The sequence below is a fragment of the Strongylocentrotus purpuratus genome, unplaced genomic scaffold (assembly GCF_000002235.5).
Source record: "Strongylocentrotus purpuratus isolate Spur 01 unplaced genomic scaffold, Spur_5.0 spur5_scaffold_12, whole genome shotgun sequence".
Classification (NCBI taxonomy): domain Eukaryota; kingdom Metazoa; phylum Echinodermata; class Echinoidea; order Camarodonta; family Strongylocentrotidae; genus Strongylocentrotus; species Strongylocentrotus purpuratus.
The window spans coordinates 612-21,081 of record NW_022145597.1 but is presented as its reverse complement, the minus strand read 5'-3'; the positions used below and the strand labels follow the sequence as shown (position 1 = coordinate 21,081).

The 20,470-nt window shown below is 42.5% G+C and overlaps 12 protein-coding genes across 12 annotated transcripts; all 12 read left to right on the top strand.

Annotated features, from left to right (window-relative positions):
• The first annotated feature begins 4,277 nt into the window (after positions 1–4,277).
• LOC115922534 (histone H2B.2, embryonic) lies at positions 4,278–4,973 on the top strand. The gene has a single exon (XM_030981518.1). The coding sequence runs from the start codon at positions 4,318–4,320 to the stop codon at positions 4,687–4,689; it is 372 nt and encodes a 123-aa protein (XP_030837378.1). The 5' UTR covers positions 4,278–4,317; the 3' UTR covers positions 4,690–4,973.
• A 435-nt stretch (positions 4,974–5,408) lies between these two features.
• Positions 5,409–6,045, top strand: LOC115922531 (histone H3, embryonic). Its single transcript, XM_030981513.1, has one exon. The coding sequence runs from the start codon at positions 5,494–5,496 to the stop codon at positions 5,902–5,904; it is 411 nt and encodes a 136-aa protein (XP_030837373.1). The 5' UTR covers positions 5,409–5,493; the 3' UTR covers positions 5,905–6,045.
• Positions 6,046–6,293: 248 nt separating this feature from the next.
• LOC115922533 (histone H2A, embryonic) lies at positions 6,294–7,154 on the top strand. The gene has a single exon (XM_030981516.1). The coding sequence runs from the start codon at positions 6,728–6,730 to the stop codon at positions 7,100–7,102; it is 375 nt and encodes a 124-aa protein (XP_030837376.1). The 5' UTR covers positions 6,294–6,727; the 3' UTR covers positions 7,103–7,154.
• Positions 7,155–9,183: 2,029 nt separating this feature from the next.
• H4 (H4 histone protein) lies at positions 9,184–9,575 on the top strand. Its single transcript, NM_214542.1, is given in 1 exon segment — positions 9,184–9,575. A coding segment is annotated over 1 exon segment (312 nt). The 5' UTR covers positions 9,184–9,250; the 3' UTR covers positions 9,563–9,575.
• A 1,152-nt stretch (positions 9,576–10,727) lies between these two features.
• LOC105440219 (histone H2B.2, embryonic) lies at positions 10,728–11,423 on the top strand. The gene has a single exon (XM_030981517.1). It carries the CDS (start codon positions 10,768–10,770, stop codon positions 11,137–11,139), a length of 372 nt encoding a protein of 123 aa, XP_030837377.1. The 5' UTR covers positions 10,728–10,767; the 3' UTR covers positions 11,140–11,423.
• Positions 11,424–11,858: 435 nt separating this feature from the next.
• Positions 11,859–12,495, top strand: LOC115922532 (histone H3, embryonic). Its single transcript, XM_030981515.1, has one exon. The coding sequence runs from the start codon at positions 11,944–11,946 to the stop codon at positions 12,352–12,354; it is 411 nt and encodes a 136-aa protein (XP_030837375.1). The 5' UTR covers positions 11,859–11,943; the 3' UTR covers positions 12,355–12,495.
• Positions 12,496–13,177: 682 nt separating this feature from the next.
• On the top strand, positions 13,178–13,552 carry H2A (histone H2A). Its single transcript, NM_001014426.1, is given in 1 exon segment — positions 13,178–13,552. A coding segment is annotated over 1 exon segment (375 nt).
• Positions 13,553–14,286: 734 nt separating this feature from the next.
• Positions 14,287–15,001, top strand: LOC373342 (early histone H1). Its single transcript, NM_214549.1, is given in 3 exon segments — positions 14,287–14,684; positions 14,687–14,726; positions 14,728–15,001. Coding segments are annotated over 3 exon segments (615 nt in total). The 5' UTR covers positions 14,287–14,324; the 3' UTR covers positions 14,943–15,001.
• A 440-nt stretch (positions 15,002–15,441) lies between these two features.
• LOC753158 (histone H4) lies at positions 15,442–16,785 on the top strand. Its single transcript, XM_011665506.2, has one exon. It carries the CDS (start codon positions 15,700–15,702, stop codon positions 16,009–16,011), a length of 312 nt encoding a protein of 103 aa, XP_011663808.1. The 5' UTR covers positions 15,442–15,699; the 3' UTR covers positions 16,012–16,785.
• Positions 16,786–17,176: 391 nt separating this feature from the next.
• LOC115922535 (histone H2B.2, embryonic) lies at positions 17,177–17,648 on the top strand. The gene has a single exon (XM_030981519.1). The coding sequence runs from the start codon at positions 17,217–17,219 to the stop codon at positions 17,586–17,588; it is 372 nt and encodes a 123-aa protein (XP_030837379.1). The 5' UTR covers positions 17,177–17,216; the 3' UTR covers positions 17,589–17,648.
• Positions 17,649–18,289: 641 nt separating this feature from the next.
• On the top strand, positions 18,290–18,944 carry LOC105440217 (histone H3, embryonic). The gene is given in 3 exon segments (XM_011670119.2): positions 18,290–18,504; positions 18,506–18,655; positions 18,657–18,944. Coding segments are annotated over 3 exon segments (411 nt in total). The 5' UTR covers positions 18,290–18,390; the 3' UTR covers positions 18,804–18,944.
• Positions 18,945–19,473: 529 nt separating this feature from the next.
• LOC754440 (histone H2A, embryonic) lies at positions 19,474–20,053 on the top strand. The gene is given in 4 exon segments (XM_030981512.1): positions 19,474–19,805; positions 19,807–19,900; positions 19,903–19,949; positions 19,951–20,053. Coding segments are annotated over 4 exon segments (372 nt in total). The 5' UTR covers positions 19,474–19,628; the 3' UTR covers positions 20,005–20,053.
• Positions 20,054–20,470: the final 417 nt, after the last annotated feature.

Genomic DNA, 20,470 nt, shown 5'->3' with positions numbered 1-20,470 from the left:
ATGGTTACCATGGTGGATGGTAATTTGGACAAAAAAAAATGGTTTGCAAGCTCAAATTAGCCAGTTGATCTTACCTTTCAAAGATGTCTACCGCTTGAAATAAGAAAGGTCAGAACAAGATAGAATGATGCATTTGGGTTTGTGTTTTAATTCGGAGCTGCATTGGCCCATTCCATGGCAAATTTGTCGGGACTTGTTATCTTCATGGCTTTCGAGCACCAGATGTGATGTTTTAATGCATTGTGGCCTACCACATAGATGTGATGCTTGAAGCTCAGATGAAAGTTCCCATGATCCATGGATACTGGTCAAATAAGCTAGTCTATGAGCCGATCTAACTGTCTTACCCTTCCAGGGAATCACCACATCGACCATGCCATGACCCGATTTGGACTTTCTACCAGTATAAAGCCAGCATCCATCGTCACCGCTACTTTTATCTGTTTTGTTTTCTAATAAATTACGATAGTGTAAGCACCATTCCTGTACTGTAAAATTAAATCGTGACATGGCTGCTCTAGACCAGTATGCACTTCAGACCAAGACCGAAACTGTGGCTTCTTGCAGTACGTGTGTTGGTATTGAAATGTGATAAATAATTACACCCCAGGAAGTACACGTAATAAAGAACATTTCTCATAACGGATAACGAAGGCTTTCAACACATATAGGTCTACCAATTAAGTGGTTATGAATGTACTGTACACATTAAATAATACAAAATAACAACTGGGCTATGCTGTAGTTGTCGTCTTGCTTGACATGTATTATTAAAGTAAATAAATCAACAAATTAAAAACAAACTATAAACAGAAGAAATGTCTGCATGTACGTGCGATAGTTTCTTTTTGTTACCCGCATTCAAACAAATGCAATCATGGTATTAGAGAGTAAACAATTTTCATTTCACACGGCATACGTTGATCTTACCTCAATGTTAACTCCACTTTATATTTGATATTCAATGAAAGCCTTCTAGATTGGGTGTATTCCTCAAACGAAAGCAAATATTTATGAAAGCACCTTCAACCAGCAAAGGAGGTGATGCTGATCACTACATCGCTCCGGAAAGGGCTCATATTGCGGATGTACGGGCAGCCCCATTCGTTCTGATCAGCTCAATAGTCAGAATATCTCAATTCAAAGCTGATTTTGAGAATTGTAACAATTTAACTATGTGAAACAATGATAAGAAGACGTCAGATGTAGAGGAAGCAACCATTCTCAATTAAAATTTTCTGGAATTTGTTGCCTAAAAGTAGTTCAAAAGCGTCAAGAATTAAGCCGCTAACTTTTTGCAGCAGGACAGGTGTATATAGGAAATGTCCAAAGAGCAAGTCCTTAATCATAACATTGACACGAGATGGCGCTGTAGATCCCTAAAAGACTTAACACTGGTACCATTGAACTTAATTAAATAAGCTGGATGGCACTCATCGATTTCACCATAGACCTACGCACATTGTAGGTATAGGGAATTGTGGCTTACACATGTCGGTTGCCCAATCGTAATGCATGCCGGACAGGCGTATGAAAGATGACATCATTATTTATATTTGGCATACACATTGAAATACATGTATTACGGCCCTGTAGTGGCGGTTGGTAATAGGACGCATGTTGCCCGTCATCTTGCTTTACACTTTTTCCTGAAATCGACTATATATATCCTTATTTCATCTATCGATCCGGTCTTGTGCATATCATCAAGACTATATACGTTATGCGCTGTATAAGGCTATTATTGGTTATGGTTTACTGATATACAATTGATTTAATTTAATTGATTTGATTTGATTTGATTTGATTAATTTATTTCTGTTTAATTTTCTTTTTCTTTTGCAGTTTTACAAATATATAACAAACAATTCATTGCCAATTTTACACATGACAAAAGAGTATATGTAGAATAAAGGCTGGGTGTAACTAATCGAAAACATCAAACAGCAGGGTTGACAAAGTAAGCAAAGCTTGATAGCATGACTACGCTCAATGGATACATAATACTACAAATATGGAGGAACAAATATTGGTAAAAGTGGAAAAAGAGATGGAGAAAAAAGAAAAGAAAGAGGGGTGTACATCAAGATTCACAGATGTATGTGGTAGTTGGATTTCAATTTTATATAATTGTTTATGAAGATAAAAAGAAGAAGAAGAAGAAGAAGATAAAAAAGAAGAAGCACATTTGAGTATAAGGTGGCCAACTTAGGATATAATATAGAATGAGAAGACTCGCAAGGTATTTGGAAAATATGAATAAGAATTGAGATCAGCGAGCTGGTTTATAAAATACTGTAAACCTGGGTTAGCTGCGAGTCGGAGACTTGAAATGTTTGTATATATATAACACAGTAAGTATCCCAAGCAGGCCACTCGTTATGCACTCATTTATTCATACCAGATCATGGAAGGTTATAATCAATGTGTCAATGCATTGAAGCAGAAAGAGTAAGAAAACTGAAAACTATCGAGTTTGGTAACGAGTCGACGGGCTAACGAGGAGAAATTATTAAGATTGACGGTAAGCAAATTTTGATGACAAGATAATAATAAATAAGACTTTCTCCCCGCTCTTTAAAGGAAAGCATAATCATTATCAAATGTATCGTATTACTCATTTATTTAACTAATCCATTCAAAACTACGCTATATATTAATATGAATATTAAACGAATGTCATATTCCTTTTGTTGTTGTAATACTTATTGATGGTTCTGAGAAACGGCTCTTTTCAGAGCCACCAAATAATCAAGAAAGAATACTGTTGTATGTTATGTTCAGGGGCGTACGCAGGGGGGGTGTTTTGGGGGTTCAAACCCCCCCTTTGGTATTTTAATGTATGTAAACCCCCCTAAAAAACCCTAAACCCCCCCCCCCCCCCTTTGGCTTTTTTTTTTTTTTTTTATTTAAAAAAAAAAAAAAAAAAAAAAAAAAAAAAATTTATACCCACGGCTAACCTAAATAAGGTGACCTTACCCCCCCCCCCCCCATACGTAAAAAAATGTCAAATTTTAAAATTTTGAGACCAAAAAAAAAAAAAAAGTGTCCGCTTACCCCCCCCCCCCCCCCCCCCCCCCCCCCCCCCCCCCCCCCCCCCCCCCCACTGAGCGACTTTTCGGCCGGCGCGATTTTCAAATTTTCGGGAGCAAAATATTTTAAAACCCCCCCCCTTGAAAAAATCCTGCGTACGCCCCTGGTTATGTTAATACCGTAAAGAAAGTAAAGAAAGAAGAAGAAGAAGAAATAAGCCGTTAATATAAGGCAACAACGAATAATGACTGTAAATACCTCCCAGAAGAGGCGATATAGTGAGTGGTACAGACAGATGAAAGGCAAATCATGAAACAGAAAGCAGTGAATGAAATTTAGGTTGGGCAAGAAGGGTGTGTCTATTCCAAAAGAAAGGCAGATTATGAAACAGAAAGCAGTAAGAAATTTAGTTAGAAATAGTGTATAGACATTGGCATTTGTAGTATGAGGGTCCTTATGTATGTTTTCAACTGAAATTGAACATTGAAATTGAACAAAAGAGAATTATGATTTATTTAAACAAAAGTAAATGCTAGTTATTAAACAGCCTACTCTGTGATAAAAGATGCGAAATGGATAAATACAAAATAAAAGATGCATGTTGTTTTCATAATGATAATAGCTACTATGTAATTGTATAGCGCTTAATACAGCGCTTTAGATATATTATATAGGTTCCCTTTTTCATTTGCTGTAACCAAATAATTTTGAAATACAATGTCAAAGATATTTCATTGCTCATTTCTGTTATATCATTACGTTTATTATTATTGTCTATCATTGTTTATATTGTGTGAGAAGAAATGAAAAATGAATTCGCTCTTTACATATAGAGAGAGCTACTACTACTATATAATTATATATCTCCGAGATAATGTCAAAAGTAGGAGTGAATCATAACCTGTGCAAGTATGTCTTGGATAAAAAGTCTCGACATGTTCCATATTCCCATCAAAATCATCGTCTTCTTCAACTTTTTCACATTTCTCATTCTTTGGGGATTGAATTGAACAATGCAGATAGATTCCTATATTAGAACATATGCCCGTATGATCACTATGTCGCCATCTCTAGGCAGGGGATGGAACAGGCACTAATTCTGCGACGCCTAAGACCAATGAAAGGATCGAGACCGAGGCTCATTTGCATACGGACCGCAGCATACGGATCCGGCCCCGTGTATAAAAAGGAAAGGTTCTCGCTGGCCATTCACAGTATCCAAAGAATATTTGCTTGACATACTCTTTCGCTGCATCTTTACAGACCAGAAAACCTCAATTCATCATGGCTCCAACAGCTCAAGTTGCTAAGAAAGGCTCCAAGAAGGCAGTCAAGGCACCTCGGCCCAGCGGTGGCAAGAAGAGGAACAGGAAAAGGAAGGAGAGTTATGGAATCTACATCTACAAAGTCCTCAAGCAGGTTCATCCAGATACCGGCATCTCCAGTCGGGCCATGGTCATCATGAACAGCTTCGTCAACGACATCTTCGAGCGAATTGCCGGCGAATCTTCCCGCCTCGCTCAGTACAACAAAAAGTCAACCATCAGCAGTCGCGAGATTCAGACCGCCGTCCGCCTCATTCTCCCCGGAGAGCTGGCAAAGCACGCTGTGAGCGAGGGTACCAAGGCAGTGACGAAATACACTACCTCCAAGTAGACAGGTCATATCCTGCTCTAATTGGACATAATACAACGGCCCTTTTCAGGGCCACACAAATAATCAAGAAAGAATGATATCCGTAGTAATGTAGCGTAGTTGTTTATTAAATAAATAATGTGTATAACGAATATAAGATATAATCAAGATTACACAATAGTATGTAATAATATTAGCCCTATATAAATCTCACTCTATAAATCTAGACTAGAGCATAAAGTGTAGTCATGATGGTCGGAAGGAAGACGAAAATAGTTGATTAATTAAATAAAAAAGAAATACAATTCGAGATGGCAACATGTCCTAAATGATATATGTCCATGCATCCTTTCCTTCCTTGAAAGGTTGACGAGATGCAGGTTAAGTCTTTTCTCATGATTCATCACCACCCAGCTCCCTGCCTGCCTCCCTCTCATCCGCCCTCTCAAGATCAGCCGAGCAGACTCTCGGTCAAACACCTTAATCATCATTTGTTAGAATGCATATTTTCGTAATTATTTGGCACCACTGAGTGCGTGAGCCGAATTCCCGGCTTGCCATGTAACCCATGTTGCAAACGGTGGTAGCGCCACCTTTCGACACATTTTATTGACTTTGCACATACGGCATCGCCAAGCCCCCTTCCCGTCACGCGCTAAACAAAAGAGCAACCCGGTTGACCAATCAAGAGAGCTTTACAAACGCAGGGCGACGGCACCAGGATCCTTCGCAGCACATATAAATAGCTGAAAATTGCCAGTGGTTCTCATTCATCCCGTCACTCGTATTTGAAGTACTGAATTACCTACTGTCTCTCAAGCAACTATGGCACGCACCAAGCAGACCGCTCGCAAATCTACAGGAGGGAAGGCTCCCCGCAAGCAGCTGGCAACCAAAGCTGCCAGAAAGAGTGCCCCCGCCACTGGAGGAGTCAAGAAGCCTCATCGATACAGGCCTGGCACAGTCGCCCTGAGAGAGATTCGCCGCTACCAGAAGAGCACTGAGCTTCTCATCCGAAAACTGCCATTCCAGCGTCTAGTGCGTGAGATTGCACAGGACTTCAAGACAGAGCTACGTTTCCAGAGTTCCGCTGTGATGGCCCTTCAAGAAGCCAGCGAGGCATACCTAGTTGGCCTCTTTGAGGACACCAACCTGTGTGCCATCCACGCCAAGAGGGTTACCATCATGCCCAAAGACATCCAGCTCGCCCGTCGAATCCGCGGAGAACGCGCCTAGAACCATCGGTACAGCATGTAGCCCATGCACCGCATACACAAACGGCTCTTTTCAGAGCCACCACAACCCCAAGAAAGAATCATTGATTTCTAAAATGAACACGATGCATGACAATCGACGCTATTATAAGAAGAAAAAAAACAAAAACATTTGTAGATCATAATTGAGATGAACGATATGATGAAAATGTAGAACATAGTTTAGATACACGATATGATAAAAATGGAGAACACAATAAGTGTTAGGTATTAAAATGTGCAAGGAATATTCAAATATAAATCCATGAAATCTATGAACGTTTAATACTACGAACGTATGCCACATAATAAATCAAAGCTAGGGTGAATTATGATGAAACATATATTCTCAGAAAGAGAGTTTTTAGGCGATTGATTGATTGATTGATTGATTGATTGATTGATCTCTGAAATACAACATAGAACCTGACACTATTGGAAATAGGGGCAGTGTACTTGGAATGGGCTACAGTTTTATCACATGTTTTTAGGCGTTGTCGTCCCATCCATTTGAATTGATCTGTGTTTCTTTTTAATTCAAGAAACCCTATACAATCTGATTGTGGAGAAAACGGATAAGTCGCCGCGAGATGGCACCATTCACTAATGATGCGAAACAAGTTTAAGGAGATCCGGTCAGCTACCCGCTGATTGGACAATAGTCACAATGCCCCCCGACGGTCACTGCGATCCTAACACCAGGTATAAATAGCCACCAAAACGCTGCTGGGCATCCATTCAAGTCATCGAACATTGTTACGTTCTGAACTTCGCTTCCGATTTATTCTAAACTCATCAACAACATCATGTCTGGCAGAGGAAAGAGTGGAAAGGCCCGCACCAAGGCAAAGACGCGCTCATCCCGTGCAGGGCTCCAGTTTCCAGTGGGACGTGTTCATCGGTTTCTCCGAAAGGGCAACTATGCAAAGAGGGTCGGCGGTGGAGCTCCTGTCTACATGGCTGCCGTCCTAGAGTACCTCACTGCCGAAATCTTGGAACTCGCAGGCAACGCTGCCCGCGACAACAAGAAATCTAGGATCATCCCACGCCACCTTCAACTCGCTGTGCGTAATGATGAAGAACTCAACAAGCTTTTGGGTGGGGTGACGATCGCTCAAGGTGGTGTTCTGCCCAACATCCAAGCCGTGCTGCTCCCCAAGAAAACCGCTAAATCAAGCTAGAGTTTGCTCCCGGCAATCTTGAAACCTCAACGGCCCTTATCAGGGCCACCAATTACTCACGAAAGAATTGTTTCATTTATGAGTTCCCTTCCCCACTCTCTCTCTCTCTCTCTCTCTCTCTCTCTCTCTCTCTCTCTCTCCCTCTCTCTTAGTTTAAAACGCTACACTTGGGATGAACTAAGCCTTAACAGTTGTTGTATATAATGATTGATATATATTAAATAAAGATACGCATCCTTAGATGTTATGAACAAAAAAAGTGTATGAGCAGTAAAAGAAAAGAAAGGTGGTTAATCAAAAATATATTTACAGTTACTAGTACGGATATTAGGGTGACCATGCAGGGCAAAATATTATCTTTTTAGTCGGCATTTTAATGGGAAACTATGAATATGCAATTTCCCATGAATGTGACTGTGTTTCAAGAGGGGTGACGATCAGGGGTTGATGGTGTTATCGCCATTTGATTTCATTTTTTCTTCAAATTCATATAATGATTGAGTACATTATACGTGGTAGGAGAGGAGAGGATGAAGAAGAAGAAGAAGACGGAGAAAGAGAAGAAGGAGAAGGGGGTGGTGGAATAAGAGCATGTATGGATGGAAAAGAAGGGAGAAAAGTTTCTTTAAACAAACACAAACTGGCATGCAGTCATGGGGGCGGACGACCCGGGACTGTCTCCTCCCACGTACGCAACAATGCCTTATATTGACGGCGTTGCCGAGCCGATGGTTATTCGTTTTGTTAACCTCCCGACGCACCGTATATCAAGATGGCTGAGAAGAATAGCTCTAAGAAGGTGACTACTAAGAAGCCGGCCGCCCACCCACCGGCTGCCGAGATGGTTGCTACAGCAATCACCGAGTTGAAGGACCGCAATGGCTCCTCGCTGCAAGCAATAAAGAAGTATATCGCTACCAATTTCGATGTGCAGATGGACCGACAGCTGCTATTCATCAAGCGGGCCCTAAAGTCTGGCGTGGAGAAAGGCAAACTAGTGCAGACGAAGGGGAAAGGAGCTTCGGGTTCTTTCAAGGTGAATGTGCAGGCGGCCAAGGCACAGGCGTCGGAGAAGGCCAAGAAGGAGAAGGAGAAGGCAAAACTGCTAGCACAGCGTGAGAAGGCCAAGGAAAAGGCTGCAGCGAAGAAGGAGAAACTGCAGAAGGCAGCCGCCGCAAAGAAAGTCAAGGCAGCCCCCAAGAAAGCGAAGAAGCCAGTAAAGAAAACGACTGAGAAGAAAGAGAAGAAGAAGACTCCAAAGAAGGCACCCAAGAAGCCAGCAGCCAAGAAATCAACACCAAAGAAGACGCCCAAGAAGGCAGCCGCAAAGAAACCCAAGACTGCCAAGCCCAAGAAGCCTGCGGCAAAGAAGGCTGCAAAGTCCAAGTGATTTGCACGCCAACTTTCCCATCCTACCAAAACGGCTCTTTTCAGAGCCACCACATACCCAAGAAAGAAACACTTGTCCAAATGCACTCATGAGATACTATGATTATGTGTAATGAAAAAGAAAATGAAGAAGAAAAAAAGGGGGATGGGGGATGAAACAAAGAAAATGGATAAAAAGAAATTAAAAAGGGAAATAAGAATGACATGAATTATGGACGGTGATATTTGCCCAATTAGCACTGGTTCTCGTTTCAGCCCTTTTAAAATACAAACAAACTATATATAATACAGTACTTGTGAATATAAAAAAAGATGAACATATGAATCATATACGGAAAAAAAAATGAAGGATGAGAGAGAAAGAGGCACGCGGGCGGGCTTGGGTGAGGAATGCATATTGAGTAATGTATATTGAGTAATGTTGGTGATGACCGATTTTTCAGTTAATTAAGTTTCGTCATCCATGTATACTGCTGGATAAGATTCGTCACCCCCTCTTTTTTCAACTCGAGCATTCAACACAGGCCTCTCTACATAAATGCATGTACTAATGCTAGCGAATACTCGCCACAAGGGGGCGCACTCGAATGGGGAGTCTCCGCACTCCAGTCCCGCATACCGAACGATGCCGAATCTCGTCACCCAAGTCCGCAATGGTGTAACAATACTCGGTGCAATCCGGTTGAGGCATCATTCGCTTAGCGTAATATCCAGTCTACAGGATCACACAGAACTCGCTCTCAACTATCAATCATCATCATGTCAGGTCGAGGAAAAGGAGGAAAGGGACTCGGAAAGGGTGGTGCCAAACGTCATCGCAAGGTTCTACGAGATAACATCCAAGGCATCACCAAGCCTGCAATCCGTCGACTTGCTAGAAGGGGAGGTGTCAAGAGGATCTCTGGTCTCATCTACGAAGAGACACGCGGTGTACTGAAGGTCTTCCTGGAGAATGTCATCCGTGATGCAGTCACCTACTGCGAGCACGCCAAGCGAAAGACTGTCACAGCCATGGACGTGGTGTATGCACTAAAGAGGCAGGGTCGTACATTGTACGGCTTCGGCGGCTAAGTGTAGCAGACCTCTCTCTCTCCTGGCTAGAATAACAAACGGCTCTTTTCAGAGCCACCAAATAATCAAGAAAGAATACTGTTGTATGTTATGTTAATACCGTAAAGAAAGTAAAGAAAGAAGAAGAAGAAGAAATAAGCCGTTAATATAAGGCAACAACGAATAATGACTGTAAATACCTCCCAGAAGAGGCGATATAGTGAGTGGTACAGACAGATGAAAGGCAAATCATGAAACAGAAAGCAGTGAATGAAATTTAGGTTGGGCAAGAAGGGTGTGTCTATTCCAAAAGAAAGGCAGATTATGAAACAGAAAGCAGTAAGAAATTTAGTTAGAAATAGTGTATAGACATTGGCATTTGTAGTATGAGGGTCCTTATGTATGTTTTCAACTGAAATTGAACATTGAAATTGAACAAAAGAGAATTATGATTTATTTAAACAAAAGTAAATGCTAGTTATTAAACAGCCTACTCTGTGATAAAAGATGCGAAATGGATAAATACAAAATAAAAGATGCATGTTGTTTTCATAATGATAATAGCTACTATGTAATTGTATAGCGCTTAATACAGCGCTTTAGATATATTATATAGGTTCCCTTTTTCATTTGCTGTAACCAAATAATTTTGAAATACAATGTCAAAGATATTTCATTGCTCATTTCTGTTATATCATTACGTTTATTATTATTGTCTATCATTGTTTATATTGTGTGAGAAGAAATGAAAAATGAATTCGCTCTTTACATATAGAGAGAGCTACTACTACTATATAATTATATATCTCCGAGATAATGTCAAAAGTAGGAGTGAATCATAACCTGTGCAAGTATGTCTTGGATAAAAAGTCTCGACATGTTCCATATTCCCATCAAAATCATCGTCTTCTTCAACTTTTTCACATTTCTCATTCTTTGGGGATTGAATTGAACAATGCAGATAGATTCCTATATTAGAACATATGCCCGTATGATCACTATGTCGCCATCTCTAGGCAGGGGATGGAACAGGCACTAATTCTGCGACGCCTAAGACCAATGAAAGGATCGAGACCGAGGCTCATTTGCATACGGACCGCAGCATACGGATCCGGCCCCGTGTATAAAAAGGAAAGGTTCTCGCTGGCCATTCACAGTATCCAAAGAATATTTGCTTGACATACTCTTTCGCTGCATCTTTACAGACCAGAAAACCTCAATTCATCATGGCTCCAACAGCTCAAGTTGCTAAGAAAGGCTCCAAGAAGGCAGTCAAGGCACCTCGGCCCAGCGGTGGCAAGAAGAGGAACAGGAAAAGGAAGGAGAGTTATGGAATCTACATCTACAAAGTCCTCAAGCAGGTTCATCCAGATACCGGCATCTCCAGTCGGGCCATGGTCATCATGAACAGCTTCGTCAACGACATCTTCGAGCGAATTGCCGGCGAATCTTCCCGCCTCGCTCAGTACAACAAAAAGTCAACCATCAGCAGTCGCGAGATTCAGACCGCCGTCCGCCTCATTCTCCCCGGAGAGCTGGCAAAGCACGCTGTGAGCGAGGGTACCAAGGCAGTGACGAAATACACTACCTCCAAGTAGACAGGTCATATCCTGCTCTAATTGGACATAATACAACGGCCCTTTTCAGGGCCACACAAATAATCAAGAAAGAATGATATCCGTAGTAATGTAGCGTAGTTGTTTATTAAATAAATAATGTGTATAACGAATATAAGATATAATCAAGATTACACAATAGTATGTAATAATATTAGCCCTATATAAATCTCACTCTATAAATCTAGACTAGAGCATAAAGTGTAGTCATGATGGTCGGAAGGAAGACGAAAATAGTTGATTAATTAAATAAAAAAGAAATACAATTCGAGATGGCAACATGTCCTAAATGATATATGTCCATGCATCCTTTCCTTCCTTGAAAGGTTGACGAGATGCAGGTTAAGTCTTTTCTCATGATTCATCACCACCCAGCTCCCTGCCTGCCTCCCTCTCATCCGCCCTCTCAAGATCAGCCGAGCAGACTCTCGGTCAAACACCTTAATCATCATTTGTTAGAATGCATATTTTCGTAATTATTTGGCACCACTGAGTGCGTGAGCCGAATTCCCGGCTTGCCATGTAACCCATGTTGCAAACGGTGGTAGCGCCACCTTTCGACACATTTTATTGACTTTGCACATACGGCATCGCCAAGCCCCCTTCCCGTCACGCGCTAAACAAAAGAGCAACCCGGTTGACCAATCAAGAGAGCTTTACAAACGCAGGGCGACGGCACCAGGATCCTTCGCAGCACATATAAATAGCTGAAAATTGCCAGTGGTTCTCATTCATCCCGTCACTCGTATTTGAAGTACTGAATTACCTACTGTCTCTCAAGCAACTATGGCACGCACCAAGCAGACCGCTCGCAAATCTACAGGAGGGAAGGCTCCCCGCAAGCAGCTGGCAACCAAAGCTGCCAGAAAGAGTGCCCCCGCCACTGGAGGAGTCAAGAAGCCTCATCGATACAGGCCTGGCACAGTCGCCCTGAGAGAGATTCGCCGCTACCAGAAGAGCACTGAGCTTCTCATCCGAAAACTGCCATTCCAGCGTCTAGTGCGTGAGATTGCACAGGACTTCAAGACAGAGCTACGTTTCCAGAGTTCCGCTGTGATGGCCCTTCAAGAAGCCAGCGAGGCATACCTAGTTGGCCTCTTTGAGGACACCAACCTGTGTGCCATCCACGCCAAGAGGGTTACCATCATGCCCAAAGACATCCAGCTCGCCCGTCGAATCCGCGGAGAACGCGCCTAGAACCATCGGTACAGCATGTAGCCCATGCACCGCATACACAAACGGCTCTTTTCAGAGCCACCACAACCCCAAGAAAGAATCATTGATTTCTAAAATGAACACGATGCATGACAATCGACGCTATTATAAGAAGAAAAAAAACAAAAACATTTGTAGATCATAATTGAGATGAACGATATGATGAAAATGTAGAACATAGTTTAGATACACGATATGATAAAAATGGAGAACACAATAAGTGTTAGGTATTAAAATGTGCAAGGAATATTCAAATATAAATCCATGAAATCTATGAACGTTTAATACTACGAACGTATGCCACATAATAAATCAAAGCTAGGGTGAATTATGATGAAACATATATTCTCAGAAAGAGAGTTTTTAGGCGATTGATTGATTGATTGATTGATTGATTGATTGATCTCTGAAATACAACATAGAACCTGACACTATTGGAAATAGGGGCAGTGTACTTGGAATGGGCTACAGTTTTATCACATGTTTTTAGGCGTTGTCGTCCCATCCATTTGAATTGATCTGTGTTTCTTTTTAATTCAAGAAACCCTATACAATCTGATTGTGGAGAAAACGGATAAGTCGCCGCGAGATGGCACCATTCACTAATGATGCGAAACAAGTTTAAGGAGATCCGGTCAGCTACCCGCTGATTGGACAATAGTCACAATGCCCCCCGACGGTCACTGCGATCCTAACACCAGGTATAAATAGCCACCAAAACGCTGCTGGGCATCCATTCAAGTCATCGAACATTGTTACGTTCTGAACTTCGCTTCCGATTTATTCTAAACTCATCAACAACATCATGTCTGGCAGAGGAAAGAGTGGAAAGGCCCGCACCAAGGCAAAGACGCGCTCATCCCGTGCAGGGCTCCAGTTTCCAGTGGGACGTGTTCATCGGTTTCTCCGAAAGGGCAACTATGCAAAGAGGGTCGGCGGTGGAGCTCCTGTCTACATGGCTGCCGTCCTAGAGTACCTCACTGCCGAAATCTTGGAACTCGCAGGCAACGCTGCCCGCGACAACAAGAAATCTAGGATCATCCCACGCCACCTTCAACTCGCTGTGCGTAATGATGAAGAACTCAACAAGCTTTTGGGTGGGGTGACGATCGCTCAAGGTGGTGTTCTGCCCAACATCCAAGCCGTGCTGCTCCCCAAGAAAACCGCTAAATCAAGCTAGAGTTTGCTCCCGGCAATCTTGAAACCTCAACGGCCCTTATCAGGGCCACCAATTACTCACGAAAGAATTGTTTCATTTATGAGTTCCCTTCCCCACTCTCTCTCTCTCTCTCTCTCTCTCTCTCTCTCTCTCTCTCTCTCCCTCTCTCTTAGTTTAAAACGCTACACTTGGGATGAACTAAGCCTTAACAGTTGTTGTATATAATGATTGATATATATTAAATAAAGATACGCATCCTTAGATGTTATGAACAAAAAAGTGTATGAGCAGTAAAAGAAAAAGAAAGGTGGTTAATCAAAAATATATTTACAGTTACTAGTACGGATATTAGGGTGACCATGCAGGGCAAAATATTATCTTTTTAGTCGGCATTTTAATGGGAAACTATGAATATGCAATTTCCCATGAATGTGACTGTGTTTCAAGAGGGGTGACGATCAGGGGTTGATGGTGTTATCGCCATTTGATTTCATTTTTTCTTCAAATTCATATAATGATTGAGTACATTATACGTGGTAGGAGAGGAGAGGATGAAGAAGAAGAAGAAGACGGAGAAAGAGAAGAAGGAGAAGGGGGTGGTGGAATAAGAGCATGTATGGATGGAAAAGAAGGGAGAAAAGTTTCTTTAAACAAACACAAACTGGCATGCAGTCATGGGGGCGGACGACCCGGGACTGTCTCCTCCCACGTACGCAACAATGCCTTATATTGACGGCGTTGCCGAGCCGATGGTTATTCGTTTTGTTAACCTCCCGACGCACCGTATATCAAGATGGCTGAGAAGAATAGCTCTAAGAAGGTGACTACTAAGAAGCCGGCCGCCCACCCACCGGCTGCCGAGATGGTTGCTACAGCAATCACCGAGTTGAAGGACCGCAATGGCTCCTCGCTGCAAGCAATAAAGAAGTATATCGCTACCAATTTCGATGTGCAGATGGACCGACAGCTGCTATTCATCAAGCGGGCCCTAAAGTCTGGCGTGGAGAAAGGCAAACTAGTGCAGACGAAGGGGAAAGGAGCTTCGGGTTCTTTCAAGGTGAATGTGCAGGCGGCCAAGGCACAGGCGTCGGAGAAGGCCAAGAAGGAGAAGGAGAAGGCAAAACTGCTAGCACAGCGTGAGAAGGCCAAGGAAAAGGCTGCAGCGAAGAAGGAGAAACTGCAGAAGGCAGCCGCCGCAAAGAAAGTCAAGGCAGCCCCCAAGAAAGCGAAGAAGCCAGTAAAGAAAACGACTGAGAAGAAAGAGAAGAAGAAGACTCCAAAGAAGGCACCCAAGAAGCCAGCAGCCAAGAAATCAACACCAAAGAAGACGCCCAAGAAGGCAGCCGCAAAGAAACCCAAGACTGCCAAGCCCAAGAAGCCTGCGGCAAAGAAGGCTGCAAAGTCCAAGTGATTTGCACGCCAACTTTCCCATCCTACCAAAACGGCTCTTTTCAGAGCCACCACATACCCAAGAAAGAAACACTTGTCCAAATGCACTCATGAGATACTATGATTATGTGTAATGAAAAAGAAAATGAAGAAGAAAAAAAGGGGGATGGGGGATGAAACAAAGAAAATGGATAAAAAGAAATTAAAAAGGGAAATAAGAATGACATGAATTATGGACGGTGATATTTGCCCAATTAGCACTGGTTCTCGTTTCAGCCCTTTTAAAATACAAACAAACTATATATAATACAGTACTTGTGAATATAAAAAAAGATGAACATATGAATCATATACGGAAAAAAAATGAAGGATGAGAGAGAAAGAGGCACGCGGGCGGGCTTGGGTGAGGAATGCATATTGAGTAATGTATATTGAGTAATGTTGGTGATGACCGATTTTTCAGTTAATTAAGTTTCGTCATCCATGTATACTGCTGGATAAGATTCGTCACCCCCTCTTTTTTCAACTCGAGCATTCAACACAGGCCTCTCTACATAAATGCATGTACTAATGCTAGCGAATACTCGCCACAAGGGGGCGCACTCGAATGGGGAGTCTCCGCACTCCAGTCCCGCATACCGAACGATGCCGAATCTCGTCACCCAAGTCCGCAATGGTGTAACAATACTCGGTGCAATCCGGTTGAGGCATCATTCGCTTAGCGTAATATCCAGTCTACAGGATCACACAGAACTCGCTCTCAACTATCAATCATCATCATGTCAGGTCGAGGAAAAGGAGGAAAGGGACTCGGAAAGGGTGGTGCCAAACGTCATCGCAAGGTTCTACGAGATAACATCCAAGGCATCACCAAGCCTGCAATCCGTCGACTTGCTAGAAGGGGAGGTGTCAAGAGGATCTCTGGTCTCATCTACGAAGAGACACGCGGTGTACTGAAGGTCTTCCTGGAGAATGTCATCCGTGATGCAGTCACCTACTGCGAGCACGCCAAGCGAAAGACTGTCACAGCCATGGACGTGGTGTATGCACTAAAGAGGCAGGGTCGTACATTGTACGGCTTCGGCGGCTAAGTGTAGCAGACCTCTCTCTCTCCTGGCTAGAATAACAAACGGCTCTTTTCAGAGCCACCAAATAATCAAGAAAGAATACTGTTGTATGTTATGTTAATACCGTAAAGAAAGTAAAGAAAGAAGAAGAAGAAGAAATAAGCCGTTAATATAAGGCAACAACGAATAATGACTGTAAATACCTCCCAGAAGAGGCGATATAGTGAGTGGTACAGACAGATGAAAGGCAAATCATGAAACAGAAAGCAGTGAATGAAATTTAGGTTGGGCAAGAAGGGTGTGTCTATTCCAAAAGAAAGGCAGATTATGAAACAGAAAGCAGTAAGAAATTTAGTTAGAAATAGTGTATAGACATTGGCATTTGTAGTATGAGGGTCCTTATGTATGTTTTCAACTGAAATTGAACATTGAAATTGAACAAAAGAGAATTATGATTTATTTAAACAAAAGTAAATGCTAGTTATTAAACAGCCTACTCTGTGATAAAAGATGCGAAATGGATAAATACAAAATAAAAGATGCATGTTGTTTTCATAATGATAATAGCTACTATGTAATTGTATAGCGCTTAATACAGCGCTTTAGATATATTATATAGGTTCCCTTTTTCATTTGCTGTAACCAAATAATTTTGAAATACAATGTCAAAGATATTTCATTGCTCATTTCTGTTATATCATTACGTTTATTATTATTGTCTATCATTGTTTATATTGTGTGAGAAGAAATGAAAAATGAATTCGCTCTTTACATATAGAGAGAGCTACTACTACTATATAATTATATATCTCCGAGATAATGTCAAAAGTAGGAGTGAATCATAACCTGTGCAAGTATGTCTTGGATAAAAAGTCTCGACATGTTCCATATTCCCATCAAAATCATCGTCTTCTTCAACTTTTTCACATTTCTCATTCTTTGGGGATTGAATTGAACAATGCAGATAGATTCCTATATTAGAACATATGCCCGTATGATCACTATGTCGCCATCTCTAGGCAGGGGATGGAACAGGCACTAATTCTGCGACGCCTAAGACCAATGAAAGGATCGAGACCGAGGCTCATTTGCATACGGACCGCAGCATACGGATCCGGCCCCGTGTATAAAAAGGAAAGGTTCTCGCTGGCCATTCACAGTATCCAAAGAATATTTGCTTGACATACTCTTTCGCTGCATCTTTACAGACCAGAAAACCTCAATTCATCATGGCTCCAACAGCTCAAGTTGCTAAGAAAGGCTCCAAGAAGGCAGTCAAGGCACCTCGGCCCAGCGGTGGCAAGAAGAGGAACAGGAAAAGGAAGGAGAGTTATGGAATCTACATCTACAAAGTCCTCAAGCAGGTTCATCCAGATACCGGCATCTCCAGTCGGGCCATGGTCATCATGAACAGCTTCGTCAACGACATCTTCGAGCGAATTGCCGGCGAATCTTCCCGCCTCGCTCAGTACAACAAAAAGTCAACCATCAGCAGTCGCGAGATTCAGACCGCCGTCCGCCTCATTCTCCCCGGAGAGCTGGCAAAGCACGCTGTGAGCGAGGGTACCAAGGCAGTGACGAAATACACTACCTCCAAGTAGACAGGTCATATCCTGCTCTAATTGGACATAATACAACGGCCCTTTTCAGGGCCACACAAATAATCAAGAAAGAATGATATCCGTAGTAATGTAGCGTAGTTGTTTATTAAATAAATAATGTGTATACGAATATAAGATATAATCAAGATTACACAATAGTATGTAATATATTAGCCCTATATAAATCTCACTCTATAAATCTAGACTAGAGCATAAAGTGTAGTCATGATGGTCGGAAGGAAGACGAAAATAGTTGATTAATTAAATAAAAAAGAAATACAATTCGAGATGGCAACATGTCCTAAATGATATATGTCCATGCATCCTTTCCTTCCTTGAAAGGTTGACGAGATGCAGGTTAAGTCTTTTCTCATGATTCATCACCACCCAGCTCCCTGCCTGCCTCCCTCTCATCCGCCCTCTCAAGATCAGCCGAGCAGACTCTCGGTCAAACACCTTAATCATCATTTGTTAGAATGCATATTTTCGTAATTATTTGGCACCACTGAGTGCGTGAGCCGAATTCCCGGCTTGCCATGTAACCCATGTTGCAAACGGTGGTAGCGCCACCTTTCGACACATTTTATTGACTTTGCACATACGGCATCGCCAAGCCCCCTTCCCGTCACGCGCTAAACAAAAGAGCAACCCGGTTGACCAATCAAGAGAGCTTTACAAACGCAGGGCGACGGCACCAGGATCCTTCGCAGCACATATAAATAGCTGAAAATTGCCAGTGGTTCTCATTCATCCCGTCACTCGTATTTGAAGTACTGAATTACCTACTGTCTCTCAAGCAACTATGGCACGCACCAAGCAGACCGCTCGCAAATCTACAGGAGGGAAGGCTCCCCGCAAGCAGCTGGCAACCAAAGCTGCCAGAAAGAGTGCCCCCGCCACTGGAGGAGTCAAGAAGCCCTCATCGATACAGGCCTGGCACAGTCGCCCTGAGAGAGATTCGCCGCTACCAGAAGAGCACTGAGCTTCTCATCCGAAAACTGCCATTCCAGCGTCTAGTGCGTGAGATTGCACAGGACTTCAAGACAGAGCTACGTTTCCAGAGTTCCCGCTGTGATGGCCCTTCAAGAAGCCAGCGAGGCATACCTAGTTGGCCTCTTTGAGGACACCAACCTGTGTGCCATCCACGCCAAGAGGGTTACCATCATGCCCAAAGACATCCAGCTCGCCCGTCGAATCCGCGGAGAACGCGCCTAGAACCATCGGTACAGCATGTAGCCCATGCACCGCATACACAAACGGCTCTTTTCAGAGCCACCACAACCCCAAGAAAGAATCATTGATTTCTAAAATGAACACGATGCATGACAATCGACGCTATTATAAGAAGAAAAAAAAACAAAAACATTTGTAGATCATAATTGAGATGAACGATATGATGAAAATGTAGAACATAGTTTAGATACACGATATGATAAAAATGGAGAACACAATAAGTGTTAGGTATTAAAATGTGCAAGGAATATTCAAATATAAATCCATGAAATCTATGAACGTTTAATACTACGAACGTATGCCACATAATAAATCAAAGCTAGGGTGAATTATGATGAAACATATATTCTCAGAAAGAGAGTTTTTAGGCGATTGATTGATTGATTGATTGATTGATTGATTGATCTCTGAAATACAACATAGAACCTGACACTATTGGAAATAGGGGCAGTGTACTTGGAATGGGCTACAGTTTTATCACATGTTTTTAGGCGTTGTCGTCCCATCCATTTGAATTGATCTGTGTTTCTTTTTAATTCAAGAAACCCTATACAATCTGATTGTGGAGAAAACGGATAAGTCGCCGCGAGATGGCACCATTCACTAATGATGCGAAACAAGTTTAAGGAGATCCGGTCAGCTACTACCGCTGATTGGACAATAGTCACAATGCCCCCCGACGGTCACTGCGATCCTAACACCAGGTATAAATAGCCACCAAAACGCTGCTGGGCATCCATTCAAGTCATCGAACATTGTTACGTTCTGAACTTCGCTTCCGATTTATTCTAAACTCATCACAACATCATGTCTGGCAGAGGAAAGAGTGGAAAGGCCCGCACCAAGGCAAAGACGCGCTCATCCCGTGCAGGGCTCCAGTTTCCAGTGGGACGTGTTCATCGGTTTCTCCGAAAGGGCAACTATGCAAAGAGGGTCGGCGGTGGAGCTCCTGTCTACATGGCTGCCGTCCTAGAGTACCTCACTGGCCGAAATCTTGGAACTCGCAGGCAACGCTGCCCGCGACAACAAGAAATCTAGGATCATCCCACGCCACCTTCAACTCGCTGTGCGTAATGATGAAGACTCAACAAGCTTTTGGGTGGGGTGACGATCGCTCAAGGTGGTGTTTCTGCCCAACATCCAAGCCGTGCTGCTCCCCAAGAAAACCGCTAAATCAAGCTAGAGTTTGCTCCCGGCAATCTTGAAACCTCAACGGCCCTTATCAGGGCCACCATTACTCACGAAGAATTGTTTCATTTATGAGTTCCCTTCCCCCACTCTCTCTCTCTCTCTCTCTCTCTCTCTCTCTCTCTCTCTCTCCCTCTCTCTTAGTTTAAAACGCTACACTTGGGATGAACTAAGCCTTAACAGTTGTTGTATATAATGATTGATATATATTAAAACAGATACGCATCCTTAGATGTTATGACAAAAAAAGTGTATGAGCAGTAAAAGAAAAGAAAGTGGTTAATCAAAAATATATTTACAGTTACTAGTACGGAATATGGGGTGACCATGCAGGGCAAAATATTATCTTTTTTAGTCGGCATTTTAATGGGAACTATGATATGCAATTCCCATGAATGTGACTGTGTTTCAAGAGGGTGACGATCAGGGGTTGATGGTGTTATCGCCATTTGATTTCATTT